The 23229-nt window shown below is 38.7% G+C and overlaps 1 protein-coding gene across 1 annotated transcript; it reads right to left on the bottom strand.

Annotated features, from left to right (window-relative positions):
- Positions 1-1984: 1984 nt before the first annotated feature.
- LOC144707812 (Galactose oxidase/kelch repeat superfamily protein) lies at positions 1985-4929 on the bottom strand. The gene is made up of 2 exons (XM_078581062.1): positions 4822-4929; positions 1985-3083 (listed from the first exon to the last, which is right to left on the bottom strand). Exons 1-2 carry the CDS (start codon positions 4849-4851, stop codon positions 2142-2144), a joined length of 972 nt encoding a protein of 323 aa, XP_078437188.1. The 5' UTR covers positions 4852-4929; the 3' UTR covers positions 1985-2141.
- Positions 4930-23229: the final 18300 nt, after the last annotated feature.

Here is a 23229-nt window from a genome sequence, read left to right on the forward strand (position 1 = left end):
GGAAAATATCAAATATAATCCAGAAAATCCTCTAAAATTTAAAATTGTATATCTCTTTATCTACAACTCCTTTTTGGGTGAAAATTTTACTAAGTTAATTCTTTTTAAATATAATTTCCATTTAATCCATTATAAACAATAAAATATGCAGAATTTAATGCAAAAATTATTATTTAATGGGTTTTGTATTTTTTGTGAAAATTACATAAAATTCATGATAACATGAATAAAATTAGCTTAATTATGCCCTAAAATGCATGAAATAAACACAAATTATCATGCTTATTTGTATGCTATCATATATCTAAAAGAACATTTGTGGGTGACCCTTTAGGCCCATGTATCAGTCTAGTTAATGAGTCTATTTGCACAATATCTTTTATTTCCCTTCCAAATTAGTTATATATATCATGTTATAAGTTAATTTAATCCAATTGATAGGTTGAATTTTCAATTGTGGTGTTCCAAGCTACATCATATGCTTTTGAAGATATAAAGAAGTGCATTAACTTGCTCATGTAACCTTTCTTTCATCATTTACCATGTACATAAAATCCCTTATCCACTTAATCCGCCTAAGATAACCAAGGTTATGGTCAACAATCAAATCCTAATCACTCATCTTATTGATGCATTCTGAAATCATTGGAGAACTCTTCTCCAATATTCCATCGCATTGACATAGAACTTCATTGCATCATCTCCCTTTCGCTGGATCCACTCAATAGAAGAGGGACTGGTCGACATCCTACCTAGGCATGGACAATATTGCGCTGCCAACCGGAAGACATTTGATGTGTGTGATGATAGCACCTCATCCATGGATCGTCAACTCCAAGGGGATAAGCACTTGCTGGTGGAACCCAAGGAATCCTCAGTGACCTATCGTGGTACCTCTATTCTATCTCTTTACTTATCTTTGCGGGCGTGGACAAGGGGATCTGTGCACAATTGGGATAATTACCCTTGTCCCATGACCCAAAACTCTTGCAAACACTTAATTTCACATAAATAATCCCCTGGTGGCATCTTGGGTACAGCTGGATCAGTCTAAGAGCATGACCCTTGGATCGGTCATACCTAGCAACGTGTTTCTTGCCCAAGAAGAAGAACAAAACTCTTCTTTTAATAAAAAATCTCAAAATTTTGATATTAGATATTTATTAGAATCCATGAAAATCATTTTGCATCAAATAACCATAATTAAAAAGGAAAGTCTATAATTATCATGTGATCAATAAAATAAGAAATATTAGATGCCCGTGCAATTCACTAAAATATAGTTATATCAAAGAGGATTATGTTTTTATCCAAAAATCCTTGAGAGATATCAATCTATTAATCTTATGTGAGACTGATTTAATCTTATGTATAAGAATAATATAACTTTAATCTTTGAAAGTTCTAGTTTAGTTTTATTCATCCGTCTTCATCTGGGTAATAACCAATATATGTATTTATTATAGAGTAACTATGCTCGCATTATTTGACTGTAATGTGAGACGTTGGCTTCAAGATGCCACAAAAATATATGATTTATTTGTATCTGAGATTTAGTATCTTTTTGAAAATTGCTTCATACATTTCTAAACAGATAAGCGTCGTATCTTCCTTTGTGCAGTTAGAGCGCATTAAGTTGAAAGAAAACACAATTGTTTAGTAATTGGGGATATTAATCACTTTATTGAATATACCGTTTATTTCACAAAAAAACCAATATTATAATTCATTAAATCACACCCTCACTACCCCTTGTGACCCTTGAACTACCAAGCGAGGTTTAAGGTTCATTGATTAACTTTGAAGCATACTTTACATTGTCCAGCACATGGAATGACAAGTATTGAAATCTGAAAGCAGTAAATTCTGAATGGGTTTTGCTTAAGCGCTGTTATATTGTTTAGTCTACCGCCACACCGAGTCATATGCTTGATGCTTTCCACGGATACAACCCATCATTCAGACAACAAGCTTTTGACAGGAATGGCGAAAAATCCATCGAGGTTGCCGTGAACTAGGAATGTTTGGACTTTTACAAATAGACGCATAAAGAGAGAAGGAGAGGGACACAGAGGGAGATGTCTCCATCATCTTATTCATGACTGCCCGCAGATGACATAATCATCTCAACCAGAGCAGTTTTAGAGGTGGGGGGTGAAGAATAAGATATCACCCAGGCGATCATTAGTGGGGGAATTCCCACCGTAAACGAGCAGTCCTTCCTTACCTTCCCTGCGACCGACCGAAAAGGCACACCACCCGCGCGGCCCAGGATGCTCTCCCTCCGCTTCATCCTTCACCTTCCGCCAAACCCCGCCCACCGCGTCAAGCTCATACGCGTCACCCACAAAACTTCCAGCCCCAAGATGGCCTTGATCGCTGGGGTCGACCTCCCCTCCGTAAACCAACACCTTCTCTCCAAAGCTGGCAATGGAGAACACGCTCCTCGGGCACGGCTTCTCCCCCTTCGTCTCCACTTTCGTCCACTCCATCGTAGACGGGTCGAAGCAGTGGACGTCGCTGAGCTCCTCCCCGGAGAACCCATACACGACCCAGATCTTCCCCCCGGCCACGGCCAGCCCGGTTCCTCCTCTTGGAAGACAGCTCTTACCAGGCTTAGGAAGCTCCACCCACTTCCTCTCCACCACGTTGTAGGCCCAGAGATCGTTCAGCCGGCCGGAGAGCCCGCAGCCGCCGAAGATATACACGCGGCGGTCGTCCGCCGCCGTGGAGTGGTAGCTACGGTGGGCAGGGCCGAGGTCGCCGGTTGAGAGCAGAGACCATTCGCTCGTCGCCGTGTCGAACGCGTAGAGATCGTTGAGCTCTTTGTGGTCTTTATCTCGGCCGCCGAAAACGTAGATAGTGGCTCCGATGGCGGCCATGGTGACGCCGACTCTCGGCAAAGGTACGTCGCCGGCGACGTCTGGCACGGACCAGGTGAGAGTTTCCAGGTCGAAGACGTGGATCTTGTTGTCTACGGGTTCGCGGGGGACGAATTCTCCTCCGAAAGCGTAGGCTTTGCTGCCGATTACTGTGATGGCGTGAGAGCTTCTCGCGCCTGGCCCGGATCCTCTTTGCTCCAGCTGCATGATGGGACGACAGTGGGATTTATCTTGCCATGCAATAACGTGTCGTGGGCCATCAAATCGGGAAAATTTCCAATCTTCCGAGCCTTTTTCAATACCCCATTAAACTCTCTCTCTCTCTCTCTCTTCTCTCTAAATATATCTACCCCTCAATATATCTATCTCTATCAAACTCTCTATCTCTCTATATAACACTATCTATCAATCTCGCTTTTGCTTACGTTTTATTCTCTTTGCTCTCCAACCGTATTCCAAAGTTTACCGCCAACTTCCAGTATTTTGCATCTTCACTAACTGTCTTTCTATGGAAACCTCAGGCCTCAGTACAACAATGCCTTAGGCTCCAAAACACCTTCTTGGGCGTCCTCTACCTGTAGGACCCTCTTCATTACAACTACCTTCTTCCCTTCGCCGTCTCCCAGTTTTCTTCTCTCTTCCGTTGTCTGCCCTCCCTCGTCTCGTCCAGAGCGCCCCTTCTCTCTCTCTTCCTCGCACGCCTTTCTCTTCTTCTCCGTGCTTGGCATGTACACTCTTCTGACTTCTCTCTCTTCGTTTCACACCTTCTATTCCCCCTTCTTCGCATGTACGGCCTTATGGCGTCTCTCTTTCTCTTTTATCTTCTTCGCATCTGTAACCCTCTTACCTTTCTCTTCCTCTCATACGCCTTTCTCCTCCCAATGCTTCGCAACTACGTCCTTCTCACTTCTCTCTTCGCTAGTCTTCGAATCTACGCCCTTCTCACTTCTTTCTTCACCTGACTTCGAATCTACGCCATTCTCACTTCTTTCTTCCCCCGTCTTCAAATCCACGCCCTTCTCACTTCCCTCTTCCCCGTTCTTCGCATCTACGCCTTTCCGACTTCTCTGTCTTCGTCTCACATTTGTATCTTCCCTGTTAAACTCATCTACTTCCTTCTGACTTCTCTCTGTTCGTCCCACACTTTCATCTTCCCCCTTCTTCGCATCTACTTCCTTCTAATCTCTCTCTGTTCGTCTCATACTTTCATCTTCCCCCTTCTTCGCATCTACTTTCTTCTAACCTCTCTCTGTTCGTCTCTCACTCTCATCTTCCCCCTTCTTCGCACCTACTTCCTTCTGACTTCTCTCTCGTCGTCTCACACCTTTATCTTCCCCTTCCTTCTGAATTCTCTCTCTTCGTCTCACACCTTAATCTTCCCCCTTCTTCGCGTCTACGCCTCCTGACCTCTCTCTCTCTCTCTCTCTCTCTCTCTCTCTCTCTCTCTCTCTCTCTCTCTCTCTTAATTTCCCTTAATTTCACAACTAATTTCTCGGTAAGATCATGAGTCTTCTCCAAATTATACAGATTTGTTCCTTGGGGATCAGTTTAAACAAGAAATGAACAAATATGTTGGAGAACGAAAGACATTCTAACCACTAATTGCTTCGCAAGATCAAAGATCAGTTTTAAACAAGAAAGAAATCTAAATACGAATTCGCTTTCAACGGTAACCTAGACCGGATAATCAACAGAGATTTGACGGATTTGGAGAAATTTTCCAGCAAATGACATAACAACATAAAATATTTTCGCCCGACGATACAGAATTCTCCAATTGAGATCAGGTTTAGACGTTGAAGAAACCGGAAATAGGATTCAGCTGAAAAAAAGAATACGGAACGTTCGAAGAATAGGGTCGAAGCAAGAATTAAAGGGCGTTTAGAGAATCCAGAAGAAAAACAAAGGTCATGCTTCCGAAAGAGAAGAGGATACCCACCTTGAGCCACTTCCCACTGATTTCCGCCATCTATCTCTCTCCTCTTTCTCTCTCTTCTCTATCTTCTCGATGGTTCAATCATGCCACAGATACAATCTAGTCTTTATATACGTTATATTATTCCCACCATACGATTTATTATTGGGAAGGACAAAAATGGAGATCACAGCGGTTTATGGTTTCCAATGTGCTTCGTGGTTTTCCCATTGTAACTGAGGTGAAACAGGACATCCTAAACTCTGATTAAAATGGGTAGGCCAATCATGTCACACCATTTTTTTTTATTCTTGAGAGTGATGTAGAATGGCTGGTTTAAGCATACAATGTTGATGATATCATTTAATTCCCCGTACGTCAGTAACCCTCAGCACCTTTATTTTAATTACATGTTTGATTTAAAACTACAACTTTTGATTTATTTAGTTACAACTTTTTATTTGTTATCTACACAACCTATAGATATTGGTACGGCAGGCGTGAATAGCAGGCCCTTTATTGTGATGTATAAAATATTCATTTTTTTGTAATATCCTTTACTGTCATCGGAACCAATAATTGACTAACATTTTTTTATAATATGCATCTTTGAAAAAGAGCCTCCTCAATTATATAGCTATTAAAGGTTATCTAAATAATCATAAGGGATAAGAGTGAATACTGACGACAGCTTTTAGATGGGTTGAACATAGAATAAAGGAAATCAGAATCATTATGCTATCGAAAATGTCCAATATCTTATAATACAATTTTAATGGATTTGAAAATAACAATTGCTGTACAATATTTTAGTTCATCAATCTGTCGTCAGATCAAGAATCGAAGTTCGAGTGATTTTCTCTCTTCTACACAAAAGGAAATTTTACCTCAGGTGGGCACATTGTTGCCTTAGGATTAGTTGAAAAAACAAGTTGACTTTTAATTCAAGCTCTATAATTAACACAGTTACATACTACTCTTTTTTTGAGAAAATATTGGGCTAATCCTAAGTTTATCATATAAATCACACACCATGAATGGAATATAATTAGAAGAAACAATGTCAAAACAACCACGAGCAGCGAATATTCTAGAATACTCAAGATTCTACTTTTATCCCAAAAGTCAATTCAAAGAAAAGTCATAGGTCAGTTAACAAACAGATTTTAATGTGTATTGTGGATTTAATGGCTTGATTTTGCTATTTAATTCTTAAGTTCTGGGATTAGCAACAATTTGCTAGAAGATTAATATTCGATAAATATTTCACAAGATCTAACCACTGGTCAATTATCCTAACATTTGATAGAAATAAGATAAAATGTATTATTCGCTTTTATAATTAGTGGTTTAAACTCAACAAATTGTGATATCAAATATTCTTTTCATAGTCAACATCTCCAAATTTTTTTCATTCAGTGTACATCCTAAATCAGAATGTATATATTTGCGCAATTGTTTCATTTATAGATGACCCTCATTACACTTTCTACAAAAAGGAAATGCTTTGGGCCTTTTTTCTTGTGATGTGATATGTACCACTTTAAATGCATTCATGTGTCCTACCTCTAGATGTATCAACAAAATCACTTGAATAGAGGATCTCCTCTTGAATCTCTTTTTGAATATTTAGTTGATCTTCTCACTATCTATTAACACTAGAAAGAGAGAATTTTGAGAAGGAGAGAACTTAGTTTATCTTCTTACCATCTAGTCACACTAGAAGGCTATAGAATTTTGAGAGGGAGTGATGAATAGGGAATGAAGGTTTTGGTTTGGTCAGAGTTCTGTTTCAGTTCAGTAAAACCTTTATGTTTGGTCACATGCCTCTGAAAAAAAGACATATTGAAAGTTTAAAAATCAAAGTCAAAATTTAGGTAAAAATACTAATTAAAAGAGTTGAATAAACAGCTGTACTACCTAAAGATCCCATTTTTTCCATGGATTCACTAAAGAATCAAAGGCAAAACTGTATTTGTGCACATTTCTCTATATTTATAATTGAATTTTTGTATTTATATAGTGATAGATTTTCATATTGACATAGTCATAGATTTACATATTTACATATTTAAATAATTTGGTATCCACACAGTGACATATCTAGGTGTTTACATTTTTGTGTACTTATATATTTACATATTATCATACTCATATCCTATGTGTATTTTTGTATTTATATTACTAGTGCATTTTTATATTTATGTTAGTTTCATATTTACGTTATTTTTTTAGTTATATTCTTTATATATTTATGTAATTTTCATATTGACGTTATTTTTGTATTTATGTTCCATGTATTTATGTTATTTTCATATTTATATATTATATATATGTAATTCATGGCTTTCTCTGTTTTACGTATTTATATATTTTTCATATTTATGTGTTTGTGTATATGTTATTTGCACATTTATATTATTCCCTATTTTACTGATATTTAATGTTTTAGTTAAATTTATTTACTACAAGCATGAGTAGTGTGATGACATAGGTTGAAATCCCTCCATCCTAATAAAAAAAATGTTTTTTCCATATTATTTTTGGTCTGGTTTCTGGTTCAGTTTCCTCGTGAAACCAAACTGGGTAACAAACTTTTGATAAACCCGATATTCTCGAACCAACGGTATCGGTTCAGTTTGGTTTTACCAAATTTTGGTAAAAATGGCGAAATCTAGTAAAGAATAGGGGAGAAACCAATCCTGATATGAATGTGCAACTAAAATCGGTGCCCCCTTATTTATACTCTTTTTTCAAATTTCATAGCTCTTATAACTTTGAGTATACCCTCCAACATCCATAGATCTTATATTTGTGACCATTTAGGCCCACATATCAGTCAATATCTTTATTCACCACTAATATTTATAGGTCATCCTAATTAATAAATGATAATAATTCATAGATTAATTGAATAATGATTGATAGGTTCAGTTGTCGGTCCATGAAGAGCCAACCCACACCTCATGCTCTAGACGATACATAGTAGTGTAGTAACTCTCTCATAGAAACTTTTACCATCATCTCTTATCGTATACATATAATCCTTCATCCAAGAGAGACTCTCACATAACTTAGAATATGGTTAACCTTCAAACCCTAATTTCCACTCCAGTTAGTACTAATGCATAATAAATATCATTGGATAACCTCTTCTCTAATATCTGAACTATCCTAGCCAAGAAGTTCAATGCGTCTTCTTCCACAAGTCGATCTCCTCTCATATTGATGGTGGATTTGTCCCATTTTGAGTATCCAATTATCTTTTCTGGACTTCTTACTGTATCTGAGCTAAGACTAAGTCAAATCTCATGATTAGGGATTTTAGGTCATAGTTAAAATATAATTATCCATCCATATAATCTTTGGAACCTCATGCATTAGTATCACTTAGATGATAGTAACACGATAGGACCTGATTGACTTACGTATAATACCAATCACTGGTTCATACAGATCAATTTGGCGAACCATTTTTCTAAAGAGCACCTACCTCCCATTTGTTGTGACTTTACATGTGGTTAAAAATCAGCCATACATATCATTTGAGTATAATTATTATTGTTATTATTTAATCATATTTTGATTTCAATCTAAAGAATTCTTGAAAGGAATGTTTCGGTAACATGTTTTAATATTTATTTATCTCTGTATTGTGATCATCATAATTCACATAGTCACATTATATATTCAAGGACTTCATTACAAAGATAATATTAGAATAAAAGAAGAATACTATTACTAGATTTGTTGCATGGTGGTTCAACCTATAACATGATCTCTGATGGAGCGTGCCAGCCCACTCCATCGGAGACATCTTCAGAGCCATCAGCATCGTCATCGAGGGACCTGCCGGTCCGTGTCCAACCCGACTGGCACGACAAGGCGAAGGTGAAGACACCCGGCTCAAATACCCTGGGTAAAAGCATGTCTGTGCATTCGAATGTTTTGATATTTTGTTAGCACGTGCTTGTTATGTTCGTTGTTTTACCGTTTCGTGTGTTTGTTTTTGTCATGTTCGTGTTTATCATATTCGTGTTTGTGTCATCGCATGCCATATCATTTCGTGTCGTCATGTTGTGTTCATGTTTGTGTTTATTTTGTTTTAAAGAAAAGGGGGTCCCTATGTATAAGAAACCCCGGCCCCCCTTGGTAAGGGCCCTTAGACCATTACCAAGGGATGGTGTACCCTGTTGACTAAGGTGGGGGGTGAATTAGTCTACTTCTGTATTTATGTTATTTAATTGTCTTTTTAAGATTCCTTGTTTAATATTGTCTCTCAACCACTCTTCTCACCTAAACATAGTATTTTACCCTGCTTGGGGGCACAAAAGTGCCCTTAATGCAGCCGCAGGAGATCGTCTAGATCTCAGGACAATCACATGCTCAAAAGCCTAGTGAAAGTCCTATAAAAACCACAATTCACTATATGTGGGGTGAGCGTCACTCTCACTTTACAATTACACTTAAGTCAAGAATAAGGAAACTAGAGACGTCTCCTCCGGAGCACCAGGGAGCTCCCAACGCCCACCATCCTTGTCCTGACCCAAGCTAATCTTCTCAGCCTCACTGACCACCTACCTGCAATAGAACAAGGCCCAATCTTCCCTAGTTGACCCTTGGTCAACACATTAGCTTCTTAGATTCACCAATTTCAGTCCAAATATATTTCCTAATTAAATCGATCAAAAGACACTAGACTATCAACTTCAGATGAGAAAGATGATAAGTCACTTCCAATCAAGTTCAGGTTGATATCATCTAATGTAATATGGATCAAATACGGAATCTTAATAATCAACTTCAATCAAATCATAATTGTAGAATGAAATCTGTTCGAAATTCAAATTGAATTCAATAAGCTCAAACAAATTCTAATAATACAAGTCAAAGCTAATAAGCTCAGTGTGATCAAACAAATTCTAATAACATTCTCGATTTACTTCAATTGTCTTCATCGTATTCAATCAATTTTGAATGGTCAAAAGTAATTGATAAAGTGAAAATCAAGTCGATTATTCTGATTGGTTAAATTTTCACCACAATGTGATCAAATCAAACTAGATATACTGGATGTGGTCAGTTATGATTAAATAAATGAGACCATCAAATATGATCAATTGAAATCAATCCAGAATTAAATGTGATCAATTTTAATAATGGATGTGATTGATTTCAATTTACTTAATGAGAGAAAAATAATGTTGGTCGATTCCATTCAAGGTTATGATTGAATGTATTAATCAATTAATCAGAAGTGATCAAGTCAAAATTACGTGTACCATATGAGATGAAGTATTATCAAATCAATTACCGAAACAAATATGATCAATTTTTCAATCAAATTTATGATTGAAATGAATTAACAAATACAAATAGAATCAGTTGAAGAGTAAGGTCACAACCAGATTAATTGAATTGATATAAAATGATAAAATTCAAGTAACAGGTAATATCGAATCAAATTTATGATTGAAATGAATTAAGAAATACAAATAGAATCAGTTGAAGAGTATGGTCACAACCAGATTAATTCAATTGATATAAAATGATAAAATTCAAGTAACAGGTAATATCGAATCAAATTATGTGTTATGATCAATTATATGAATGCACTGACTTGATGATGTTAAGAAAATATGATATGGATAAGATGAATGATTAACAATAGATTGATTATCACAAAGTTGATTTAACAAGAACACATATCAGAGTAGATAACCGATGATTTAAATCTGGATAACCAGCTCAGTCTTCAAAATATTGAATCAAGAATTTTAGAATTGAATTAGGAAAATCAATGTCAACTTTCAACTATTAGGTTTCAAGGATCAAAAATAGAATTTCAGGGATCAAAAAAGTCAATTTAGAATTTCAGATTAGTAATCCCAAAAAAGTTCAAATACCCAATTATGAATTACAGATTAAAGAATCAAGAATTGAATTAGAATTATCAATTTCAGATTTCAGAATAGTAAATTCAGATTCAAATATTCAATTTTGAACTTTAGATTGAAGAATCAAGAAATATAAAATGAGTGATGACTAATCTGAATTACTAATACCAGAATTTTGACTCAAGATACAGATCACAGGTTGAAACTATTGTTATATTCACAACAAGATTATCAGGATTGAATCAATTAGCCAATATCTCAGGAATTAGGATTTGAAAAATATAAAGAGCAGTTATTATGAAACAATCTCACCAATATTTATGAATGCAGATCCCAAGGAGTGAATGCTGAATCAATCCACCAACACAGCCCTAATTTCTTGAAGCTTGAAGCCCTCAACCTAGAACAGATCTCAGAGAGAGGGCGCCCAAAAAGTGAGCACGTTTTCCAAACAAGTGCTTTTATAGTCCCTTTACCCTAATGGGCTGAAAAAGGTATTATGTATATAATTTTTTTCTTTTATATCAAAAAAGTAAAGTATGAGGAATGGTTAAAGGCCCTCCTTTTTAAAACAAACTCTTGAGGTCTTGGGTTCAAAACCCAAAACAACCTTACCTATATATTTATTATTTTAAAACCAATTTTATATTGATAAAAATATTATTATTTATAAAATCAAACAATAGTACTATTTTTACTACTTTAGTAACCTGCATCAAGAAGGATTAATTATCATTAAATTCAAAATGTTGATAAACCATTAAAACTCACCTGATCAAAGTTTTATTCTCATGAAGATCCAACAAACCCTTGGTAAGGGCCATCGTCCCCCTATATAAGGACACGATGAATGATGTAACCAGTTAGACCTTGATATCATTTTGAAAGTGTTTTCGTTCAGTCCTTGGTCTCACAAAGGAAGAAGAAAGGGAGACAAAGGAGGAGAGAAGAAGGGAAGAAGGAGAGAAGGAAAAGGGAGGGAAAGGGAACCTCCTCGCACCACACTGCCTCCACAGAGCCCCGCGGTAGGCCACCGTCATTCACGCCCGAGACCCCGAGTGCACCTAGCCAACCATGCAGTTGCTGTTCGCGATGACCACCGCCTGTAACGGTGATCGCGGATGGTATTTGCAATGACGACTGATTGTATTGAGCCACCGCGCGACGTTACTTCCCCCGCTCCAAATGCATGCTGTCGCGTGATGGTCTCCTGTCGAGCTGCCAACTCGCGACGTGACCATCAGGTTGTGCCACATCCTACTAGCTTTTGACAGTGACAGCGCTGCCCACCATCAGCCAGAACCAAAGCGAGTGCTCGGCACCTCGCACGTTGACCACACACGGCCACTAGGCTGTTATCCAGCGCCGCTCGTGCGCCTCGCTGTGCCGCCAAGTGACCACACAACCGTGCTACGTCCAGGGACTGTTGCATGCGACCGCGGCATCTTCTGCCTACTCCGAGATTCCCTACACATGTGACGTCTAGTGTCCTATCCATGCATTGCCACACGATGCCGCTTTGCACTAGCCATAGGCCTGTCGTTCCACCACACGGCTACGCTGTGATGGCGCACACCATTTGGACCCGTCAAAGCTGCCATCTGAACCGCTGCCAGCATCGTCAACTGCCCGCCGTCATGCCCAGCTGACTAACATGCCGAGGCTATGGAGAAGAATCTGGGTTTAACACCCCAAGGGAGAAGCACGAGTGCGCCATCGTTTGATTTGAATTTCTCGACATCTCGTGCTCGCTTCATTCGCCAATTTATCGTGTTTTCATTCTCGTCATCCATATCATCGTGTCAGGTCGTGTTGTCGTGTTCGTGACACATCTGTATCATCATGTTTTCATATCCGTCCGTATTGTTTTACTTTCACATCGTTTAATTTCCCATTTGCTTTATTTGTGTTTTAAAGGGGGGTCTCTTAATGGACTCCCCTTGTTGGACCCATTGTAAGGGCCCATCATGGCCCTAAAAAGGGCCATGATGGGCCCACATTCTTGCGAGATCTGAAATTTCTTTGTGGCAGTTATCATCGTCGTCCATGTCTCACCCCAAGAAGAAGAAGGGAAGGAGGAAGAGAAGAGGAGAGGGAGGAGGAAAGGAAGAGGAGAGATCAAGGGTCATCCGGCGTTTCCATCTCCCTAGAAGGTCATATCAGTGCACGAGCTATTCTTACTCATCACTGTCGAGCCGATCCTTTCCTCAGTTGGGTATCGTTTCTGCCACACGCCTTGTGCAAGAGTTACTCATGACGTCACCGCACAGATCATTGCACTACACGACTCCAAGTCACGCGATATAGCGGCCGCAAATCGCGACCTTATCCATCAAGGGGCGCATTGTCGGGCTCGCTCAAAAACACGATTCGGTGTCATCGCGGTGGTTCAACGCAGTACGCACAACAACCGATCCACGAGCACCATACTGTGACGGCCAAGCCCTCTCTCGACCTCAATGCATTTGTGGCCTGGACCGGCCGCACCGTTTCATCTGTGTGACTCCCCGTGAAGATCCACCTAGGGTTAGGACACCGCTCAGCATCAAAACCGCAAATAGCAATCGTCGCTCGACATGGACAGGAGCAAATCTCTTCGTGGAAGTCATTGGTGCCACCCAACGATTGATCAGTGCAGCTTGTGTCGCAAACGGTCGCGTGGATCGCCAACACCGTCGATCACAGACACATGTATGTGCCTCTGACGACCGCCCCGGTACAACTGCATTTAGTCAGTGCTCCTTTTGCCCAATGAACAGCTACAACCTCGATCAAGTTGCTCTCACGCCTGGTCTTGCACCACGTCTCCCACTCAGACGCCTCGCTAACAGTTCGGCTACCTTCCCGAAAGTGCCTCCGCTACAACATTGTGTACCGCCGTTGCTGCCCGTCAAAGCACGCTGCTGGTTCACCGACTGCTGCTCGCCACGGATGCCTGCCTCCGTTCATGCCAATCTACCATAGAACTCGCGCCAACAAGGATCTGTTAGCTTAAGCTGCCCACTGGCATCCAACTCTCTCTGCCTCTCCTCCGCCCCTTTACAAACACTCTAGCATTAACTTCGTTTGTCGAGCCACCGTCAGCTCTCCGGCCCCTCTCCGCCACACCTGCTTTGACTGTCGCCGACAGTCGATGAATTCTGCACCACGACCCACGCCGACCAGGTACACCGTCCTCTCCAATTGCTCGTTTAAATATCTCTTGCAGTAAATTTTTGTCTTGACTCCACCGCACTCGGGCTAGGTAGGTGAGATAGGTATTGAGAGAAACTATGATATATTTGTTTGTCTTACCAGTACGGACGAAACCATCCGTTACGTGCGAGCCCTACGGATTGACTCTGTTCGACCGTAGACGGCGTCGTCGCTACGATGAGGTTCAAGAGGCCACTGTCGCCATCACCCGGTGACCCCGTCCAAGCTTGGAGCTCGGCGCCTCCCTCGAATCAGTGCCTGCATGTTCGACATGTAGGACGCATCTTCATCACATCGTAGTTACAACACCTGTTAGGGTTTCATCCATCAAACGACGGCTCCATCGGCGTTCGATACCACTATCCTTTATCGGTACCGAGCCATCATACTCGGTTCTGACCGGACGACATCCTAGGCGACGTCTGACATCACACTGTCGTACTGTGCTCTTCGTGCCACTGTCCAGGACTGTGTTATCTGTCGTGCGGTCTGCCACTGCACAGATTTGCGCTCCACCTTCATACCACCTATTGCCACTCGCTTATGTCGCCTAATTCTGCCCGCACCAAACCATCTTGAGATCATGCCCACTGAGATCGGTCAATAGTTTCAGTCGCCCCAGTGTCGCATGACTCTCTCCTCCTCGCCCTCGTCTACCTCTAGTGTCATACTCCAGCGTCACATCTTCACTGCATGTTGAGCGGCGTCATACTCGTCTCTAGAACGCGTCTGCCTTACCTGCCCACTCCGGCCATTGTACCGACGAACATATTGACGACCGACAACACCACTAACGAGATACATTGTTCCCCTTGCTCGACAATTATATTATCTTCTTCAATATATCTTTGCATTGCACTCCATCATGCTTGGATTAGATTAGGTGAGAGTTTATATTTTTCAAACTACAACTTGAGTGAGTTCTTAGGTATGGGTCGAGCCCGTCTGTTGAGTGTTAGCGCCAATGGAGTTATTCCACTTGATGCCATAGTCGCCCTTGTCTCTCCGACGAGGGTCAGAAGGTCACCGTCACCATCACCATTCGCCCCCCCCCCCCTCCCCCCAGAGCTCGGAGCTCAGCAATCCCCACGAGTCGGGGCCTGCACGTACATCCACCTAGGATCACTGCATCACATAGTTTCATTGCCGTAAGAATTTTCCCGACGACGTCCGGCATCAATCTCTCTAAGAGAAGTTTTAATTTTATTTTTTATTTTATATTTTGCTTATTTAATGGGATACAGTATGTGTATTTACAAATAATAGGGGGATAGAGGAATTTTCCAATTATAGGATTTTAAAATACTTGTCTTCCTTTTTTACATTTCATTTACATATATTTTTCCATACACTTCAAAGATAAAAGTTAGACCATAATAAGTCACAAAGAGACTCTTGTGAGACAGAGGAGCCTACCAAAAACATGATGTGGAAGTTATTTTTATATGTATTATTTTGTTGAGGTTTCTGACAGGAACTATGTTGTCTCATCCCAATCACACTTCCATATCATGTTTTAAGTTCATTGGAACAAATATGTTTTTCATTATCATTCTCTTTTGAATTCATGGAAGGGCTTAGTGAAAGATGATGATATCATAATATAGTGTTTATTGGTCTTTAAATATTTATTCTAAACACTCGTATTCAAAGGAAACTCGGGAAGGATATTAAACTAAAAGTAAATAATATATCTATCAAAGCCTACTTATATGATAAGCATGTTGCCATTATTCTGGAGACACCAAGGGTAAATGACGAGTGATCTCTATAAAAAGCATTCACTAAATTAATCCTCAAAAATCGCTGAATGGTATTATACCTAGAGGTCAATCAAGTTGATTCATGTCATAGTCATATAATTTTTCCTATGACCTGAGATACCGAGAAAATATTGTGGATGTACGAATATATTTTGACTATGACTTAAGAGTCTCTAGTTAAGGATTCAAATAATTATTATCTCAGATATCGCAAGAAGTACACAAAGGTGACTGAGTGCACAAGCTCGTATCATTTACCTAGATGTATGAAGATATTAACTTGAAGAAGAAAATGCATGAAATACCAGGCTAGAGTAGTGGAGATATTAGAGAATGCATTCTCTATTATGCATCAGTACCAACTAGAATGACAAATTAGGGTTTGATAATAAGCTATGCCATAAGTCTTTTGGGCATCTTGCATGGACGAATGATTATGTTTACGGTGAGTAATGATAGTAAATGTGTATCTTCTAAATCATGAGGTGTAGCTTGGAGTCCATGGGCTGCGAATTTGATCCATTGATTATTTAATCTAGATGCTATTATTATTAATTAATAAGGTTGGCCAATAAATGTTATTGGGATATTAAAGTTATTAACTAGACAAATGCATTGGTCTAGAGGTCTAGACAAATAAGATTTATAGTTCTATGGACGTTGGTGCATAGTTCTCTAGAGGATCAAGAACTTCTGTCGCCAAGGTTCTTGACTCCCTCCTCCACCTACACCCTTCTCATCCATTCGCCCCGACCATCTTCTACCCGGTTTCTTGATTCCCCCGCCTCGCCCCCGCCATCTCTTGATACTACCCGCATTCCCTCCCACACCGTTTCTTGAACCCTCGCCATTTCTTGATCTTACACCATCCTGCCTTCGTTCTTGAACCCCTCGCCCTGTTCCCTACTTTCTTGATCTCTACCATCATCGTCCCCCCCCCCATCTTCTTGACTCCTCCCTCCCCTCTACTCTTCTTGATCGTTCTTGCCTACCCGTCTTCGCACCCCTTGTTCTTGACCCCGTCTTCTTGATTATCCGACGCACTTCTCATCCTTTTCCTCTTATCTCCCGCGGTTCTTGAATCCTAGCGCCATCCCGTCATCCTGCCCGAGCCTACGCTCCTCCTTGTCTCGCCCGGCGTCCAGCGCTTTGCCCATCGCTCCGCGTCATCGCCGTCACTCCCGGGATCGCGACCCCGACGCAGTCGCCCTCGCATCGCGGTCCGGCACCGGCAGCGCCGCTCAACCCGCGTGACGGCCTTGCGCCCAGTCCGTAGGCCTCTATCGCGCGGCAGGCCTGGTCTCGCGCTCGGTGATTCCGCGCCGCCGTCACGATCCTGCGCCCTCGCCGCGCCGCGCAGGGCATCGGGCCCTTGCACCCTCTGCCCTGCCGCTCTCCTCTCAGGCCGTTGATCGACACCTACGCCACCTCAACACGATTCGCTACACGGAGTTGTGCTCACGCCGCCATTGACCCACGCGCCCTCGGCTATCTCCTCTACGACCTTGACGCATCTCCTCGACATCCCGGTCGTCGACTAAACTTCTTCAGCCTCGGCCAGCCTTCGCCTACCCATTCTCTGACCGCCGTGGACTAAGTGCCTTCAGGTCAGTCTCGTCTCCCCTCCATCCATATCCAGTATCATTACCGCTTGCAGTGCCGTCTTTCGCTATCGCATCCTCTGTCACGACTATACGAGCAACGCCAGAATAGGACGAGCCACCGTTGATGAGAATAGGAGCTTTCTTGAGGTAAACGGACTGTCCTCTGACCACTTAAATTCTGAACTAGACAGGGCCGTCAGACGCCCCTCGCGTCGTAGACGTCTAGTTATCCCGAGGGTCATTGGGAGTTTGATCTACGGATCACTCACCCTTGGTGTCCGTCATAATCCTCGTTCTTATCCCCTGAATCTTAGCTGCTTGTTCATTTACATATCATTTCTTACTCTGGTCCACGCCATATCATCATTTTGTCCTGTGACGTGAAACGCGCCGCTCGATCCCGGCCGACGGCGTTTCGCATCAAGACCGTACAATTAAACTCCTGGACTTATTGCTATATCTGGCATAGGAATGCTTTGAGTCAAATGAGTAGGAAGTCTTAGGTCATAGTCAGGACATAACCCTAACCCAAAAATCTCCTTGGTGTCTCATTTATAATGGCTACCTACAAATCTGCTGAAATTGAATCACATCACCAAATCAAAATGAACCTCTGTTTGTCCATAAAGAAATGGGCAATCACTTATTTTGTCTATTAATATAGGCATGGCATCTTGAAATTTTATTATCATCATCTACTAGTCATGCCATCTACTCCATCATATACGGAAGACATACTTGCATGCTATCATAAGACCTTTGTGATGCCACATTCTTTCATCTGGTAAATTTTTTCCTTCTTCTACTTTCCATTAATCAAAGATCAAACAGGGAAATTTCATGATGATATTCATGATATTAATGTTTGCAAGATGTCAGGTATGTGACATATGCATTGAATACTCTAGGAATTCTTCATAATCATATAGTATTTATGATCCATTTGAAGTGTTATGAAGACCATTTATTGTAAGTCTTAATGAAATTTCTAATTCTAAATTACATTCATGAAATAAAAATAAATTAAATATTAATAAATCTAACATAAATACAAATAAAGCAACCAAATTTGAAATATTATGGATTTGGCCGAGAATCTCTTGTCTATTGTCTTAATGGATTTTGTACTTGTATAAAGCCTTAAATGGCTTGGCTAGCTCTTAGTCAACATAATATGTCTTTGATTTCCTCTTAATGATCAGCAGTAGAATGTATGTACATTGCAATTAATCATTATCATGTATGGATGAGTCATTTTCACCCTAAATTGATTAAGCTAAGAGGAAAACCCCTCAGTTGTATGAAGAGAAGCAACCTTTGACCTTATGAGTAAATATTTTTTGCATAAATCTCGGATATTGATTTATTTTATCTCATTTGAGATATCTCCCTCTATGAGTAAATATTTTTTCCATAAGTCACTTAAAGCATGCATGTAAAGTAGTTCAGAAGTTCTGATGAAATGTTCTAATAAATTGTTCATTATGTATCTTGGGTAATAATGCAGCAGTTGATGAGCAGGTCCTTATTTTTTTAAATATACTAATTTCAAACAAATTTATTAACTATTTTTACACCACTTTATTTTCATAAAAAAATTTAATTTTCTCTCCCTCACACATCTACAAAAAGTAAACTCTCTCTCATACATTCTCATGAAATGATGCTCTCTTATTTTGACAAAGCAGATTTGTGATAGTTTGCTGATAAAACATAAATTATTGGATTATTTCTATGAAATTTAAAGATTTTATGCATTAAAATAATATATGTGCATGTTATCAATATTAAAATGATTAAATCTACTTTTAGAGTGATATTCTGATTTTAATAGTATTTTTAAGGATTCTTTTGACATATTGTTAAATAAATAATTGTATCATTCAGAGTATATTTTTAATGAATTTTTTGAAATTTTATTCGTGGAGATATGAATTTGCCAAAACAAAATATATATTTGTTATATTTTGCTGACCTAATATTTATTTTATAATGATGAATTAATGTATTCTTTGCCTTAAAAATGTGCGCCGCCACATGTTGCCATTCGAATTGATCAAATGATGACCAATCAAAAGCATTTCAATGATTAGCTGTGTTCATCATTTTGAAAATGGTGAAATTATGGCATCATGAATCGCAAAGCCATAATGTCCCAATCATTGTCTGACATGTTCCATTTGTTTTATTTGTAATAGAAAAAGATGGAATTTGAAACGCAATAAATGTTATGCAATAGTCAATGAAGAAAATAATAAGTATTTAAAAGTCAAGATCTGCGGCGGTACACATGGTGCACATGTGTAACTCTCTCATTGGTTTAAAACATATGCAACTCTGGTGGAATTAGTCAAAAAATGAATGGATAGAAATCCTAAAAATTCAAATGGATATAATTTTATGACCCCATGGGTAGTTTTGGCTGAAATTTCATGGGGAGATAAAGTTATATTTCTTTTCATGACCTATGGCTGAGCCTATAAATAGATCCTAAAATTTGGCTCTTCTTGTACTCCATTGAAGGGACCTTGTGAAACAAAGGCTTTGGAGTGCCAATTTATGGTTTTTATTCTTTCTAAACTGAGTTTCTTCCCTCTTTTGATCTATCTTTGTTTCTATTGCAACACACCAAGGCACCGGACACAATATACAGGTCCATGAAGGGAGATTAATGCTTAGTATTTTTATTCGATTTCCCCCATATTTCTATCAATAATAGCTTTGGGTGAAAAGTTTTCAAATGTCCCACTCTACGTCCCATTCTCCCCGTAGCTCCATTCCACTCCCAATGTGTTCAGAACGATGTAAGAATGACAATGTAGTGAGAATGGGCCTCATCAATATGAGTAGGACATTCAACATAATGAGGATTGCATGTAAACATATAAAAGCTAGAAACATCAACATCTCAACCCATATTGTTTGAGGAACAGAGAAATCACAGATCTGATATGTGCACAATTGATTTAACTAGATTTATAAAGATGTCATGATTCCGTTATTCATCTTCCATTTCGTGCATTGATTAAGTTACATCTCAATCAAGGCCTTGAAACCCAAACAATGAACCTTCCTAAATGCACTATACAGTCAAGAAAGACGTGGAAATGAATAATGAACTAAACAATCCCCATTCAAAATCATTGTGCAATCAAGAATGGGATAGAAACGAACAAATAATCAAATACAGCTTGTTAAAATCACCATGAAATTGAGAATATCGAATGAGAAAAAAACTGTCTTTCAACTCTGAATGACCTAAGACAAAGATAATGATCGAAAAACAATTGGAGTTCAACTAGCACCAAAATAAATAGATGGATGATAGAAATTAAGAGAAATTATTATTCAAATTTGAGAAATTGAAATAGATAGATAGATGATAGAATTTACAAAAACTACCAGTCCACTCTTTACTATCCAAATAGATATATTTACAATAGAAATTGGGAAAAAATCTTAGAGATTCTCATGGATAAAACTAAATAGATAAAGTAATGAAAAATGGAAAAAAACTCCTTGCGACTTTGATGGATAAAACAAGAACACCTGTGTGAGACACTAATAAATAAAATTAAAGAGATAGATAAATGAAAATTATTTCAAAACTCATTGAGGCTGTGATTGCTTAAGCTAGATAGAGAAATGACAAATATGATGATACCATGAAATTATCCTAGAATTATCAACCACAATCATAAATATTTGCATCAAAATGTCCATATTTGATGTTATCATGTTTCAATTTGATCAAATAGCTTTTTGTGATTTTATAAATTTTCCAATTTTTTGGTATTTTTACCAATTTTTCAGACATTATATTCAGGCCGGCACTAATTCTACAAATTACAGAATAATAGTTGAATTATAAATGGCACGTGTTGATTTTTTGAGACTGTTAACATATTTCGCTCAAGTTTTCCAATGGCTAATTCGCTAAGAAATTTATTTATAAGGAAGAATTAATATTTCTAAAAAATTATTTAAGAATTTAATACATTTTTAAAAGTAAATACGGGTCTATGTGACATTACATCCCATCGGATTTTTTTTTTAATTTAACCAATGATTTTATTGATTTATAATTGCACGTTACATTGTTTTAAGCCTTCCAATTTGGGAAAACCTCATAAAGATCTTTAGTTCTTGGAGTGCTCAAACGGTCGAGAGAAAAAGTTGACGCTCCAAAAACTCTAGGGGTTATTATTTATACCTCTTATTTATTTGTAAATAAGACAGCTTAATAATGAGAAATTTATAAATACTGGTTTTTATAATTTCAAGCTAAAGAAAAAATGAGATATAAAATACTATAACATTTTATATATATGAATCCATGATATGTGTAGAAATATTGTAAGTTAAAGAGTCTATCATTTATGTATGACAACCTTTCTATTCTTTCCAACTTACTCTTACCATTTACCTTGTGATGTTGGCTCCATCTAGGTATGTTTGTTGGCCTTTACCTTCTCTCTCCCTGAAACGTCAGAATATAAATATCAGTTCATACCAAGCAAAATCAATGCACAAAATATGCATGTCAAGCATAAAATACACTCTTAAATAAACATCAACGCAAACACTATTTGAAGACTTGTGTCAACTATGAGGACCTAACTTCTGCATCATTGCCTTGCATTCTTTCCTCCTTTGTGAACACCCAACTAGCTTAGAGCCATTTTATGAAGACGCTATTTCTTCTATCAACCTATCCAAAATATTTTCGGATTCTAAGCCCTTCATACTTCACTTGGTGTCATCCTAACATTCCCAAATGGACATACATATTTCTAACCTTTTGTAGTCATACATAACCATATATTCCTATCCTCCTCATCCCTTAATCATTCAAGTAACAAATTATTTTTCTCTTTCTTTCGTATTCTATCTACATTCATAATCTTTATCCATCATATCTCATATTAATCTTAATACTCTATATAATATTCACAGTCACGTTCTCACCTCGTCATTTCCCTCTTCTCTCTTCCTTTTATTTATTAGTATCCATTCTCATGTGCTTAGTCTCCATTTAGAAAGAACCAAAGTCCCAACCAGCATCCCCCGCGGAGATGACCAATACTCATCATTAAGAAGTCATGTTATATTGGGTAAAGCTTTACAAATATTATTGAATAAACTCAATTATCAACAACTTAAAAACACATAAAATTGATTAATCAGGAAATATCACACACTGTTTTAATGCCTGTGATCAGCCTCCATATGGCTTTTTACCAGTGTACGATTGAATATTCATCATTTCTGGCTCCTCTCCTTAAAGGTCTGGCCCCATTTGAGTGGACGGCCAGGATTTGATGTGAAGACAGTTATATTACTTTCCTCATCCCATAGTCTTATGAGATGGAGGGATAAGGAGCGAGGCGGATATTATAGTCAATAAATGAAAACATTAATGGTGTAAAATGAAAAACATTGAGAGTCTGCAGATAGTCTGCCTGCATATTTGACTCGGCCAGAGAATAATTCATAAGAAAGAAATGAAAACATTGTGTACCATATATGAAGAGCCAGACTATAAGTCAAAATGAAAATGAGAAATACATGAATGGTGTAAAATGAAAATATTATTATGACAATCCAAGATGATGGATGCATAAGTGTATTTCATGGTTACTTATACCAATTCACTACAAGCTTCTAAAGGGATAATAACATATCATTATAAGTGTATTTCATGTCTACACACATCATTATACGATAATCAGACACATTGCATACAGTTCTACAATAGCTAAACATGAAGTATAGAGCAAAACACATTATTGGTCCAATATTTACTATTTAAAGAAACAAGTAGGAAAATATTTGGGCCTCGAAATTTCAACCCAGCTACACGGGCAACCGGTTGCCCCAAAGGAATCTTGGGCAACCGGTTGCCTCATTTTTTTTGGCGTTCTTCTTCTTTCGCCCTCTCTCTCGCCCCTTTCATTTTCCTATATTCTCTCT

This window comes from Wolffia australiana, chromosome 1 (genome assembly GCF_029677425.1).
Source record: "Wolffia australiana isolate 7733 chromosome 1, ASM2967742v1".
In the NCBI taxonomy this organism is placed as follows: domain Eukaryota; kingdom Viridiplantae; phylum Streptophyta; class Magnoliopsida; order Alismatales; family Araceae; genus Wolffia; species Wolffia australiana.

What these genes read in the sequence shown, in the direction of transcription:
- LOC144707812 (XM_078581062.1), bottom strand. Translation starts at nt 4,851, where the DNA reads ATGGCGGAAATCAGTGGGAAGTGGCTCAAG. An exon ending in TCAGTGGGAAGTGGCTCAAG is followed by an intron (nt 3,084 to 4,821) that starts GTGGGTATCCTC and finishes CCCATCATGCAG; the next exon opens with CTGGAGCAAAGAGGATCCGG.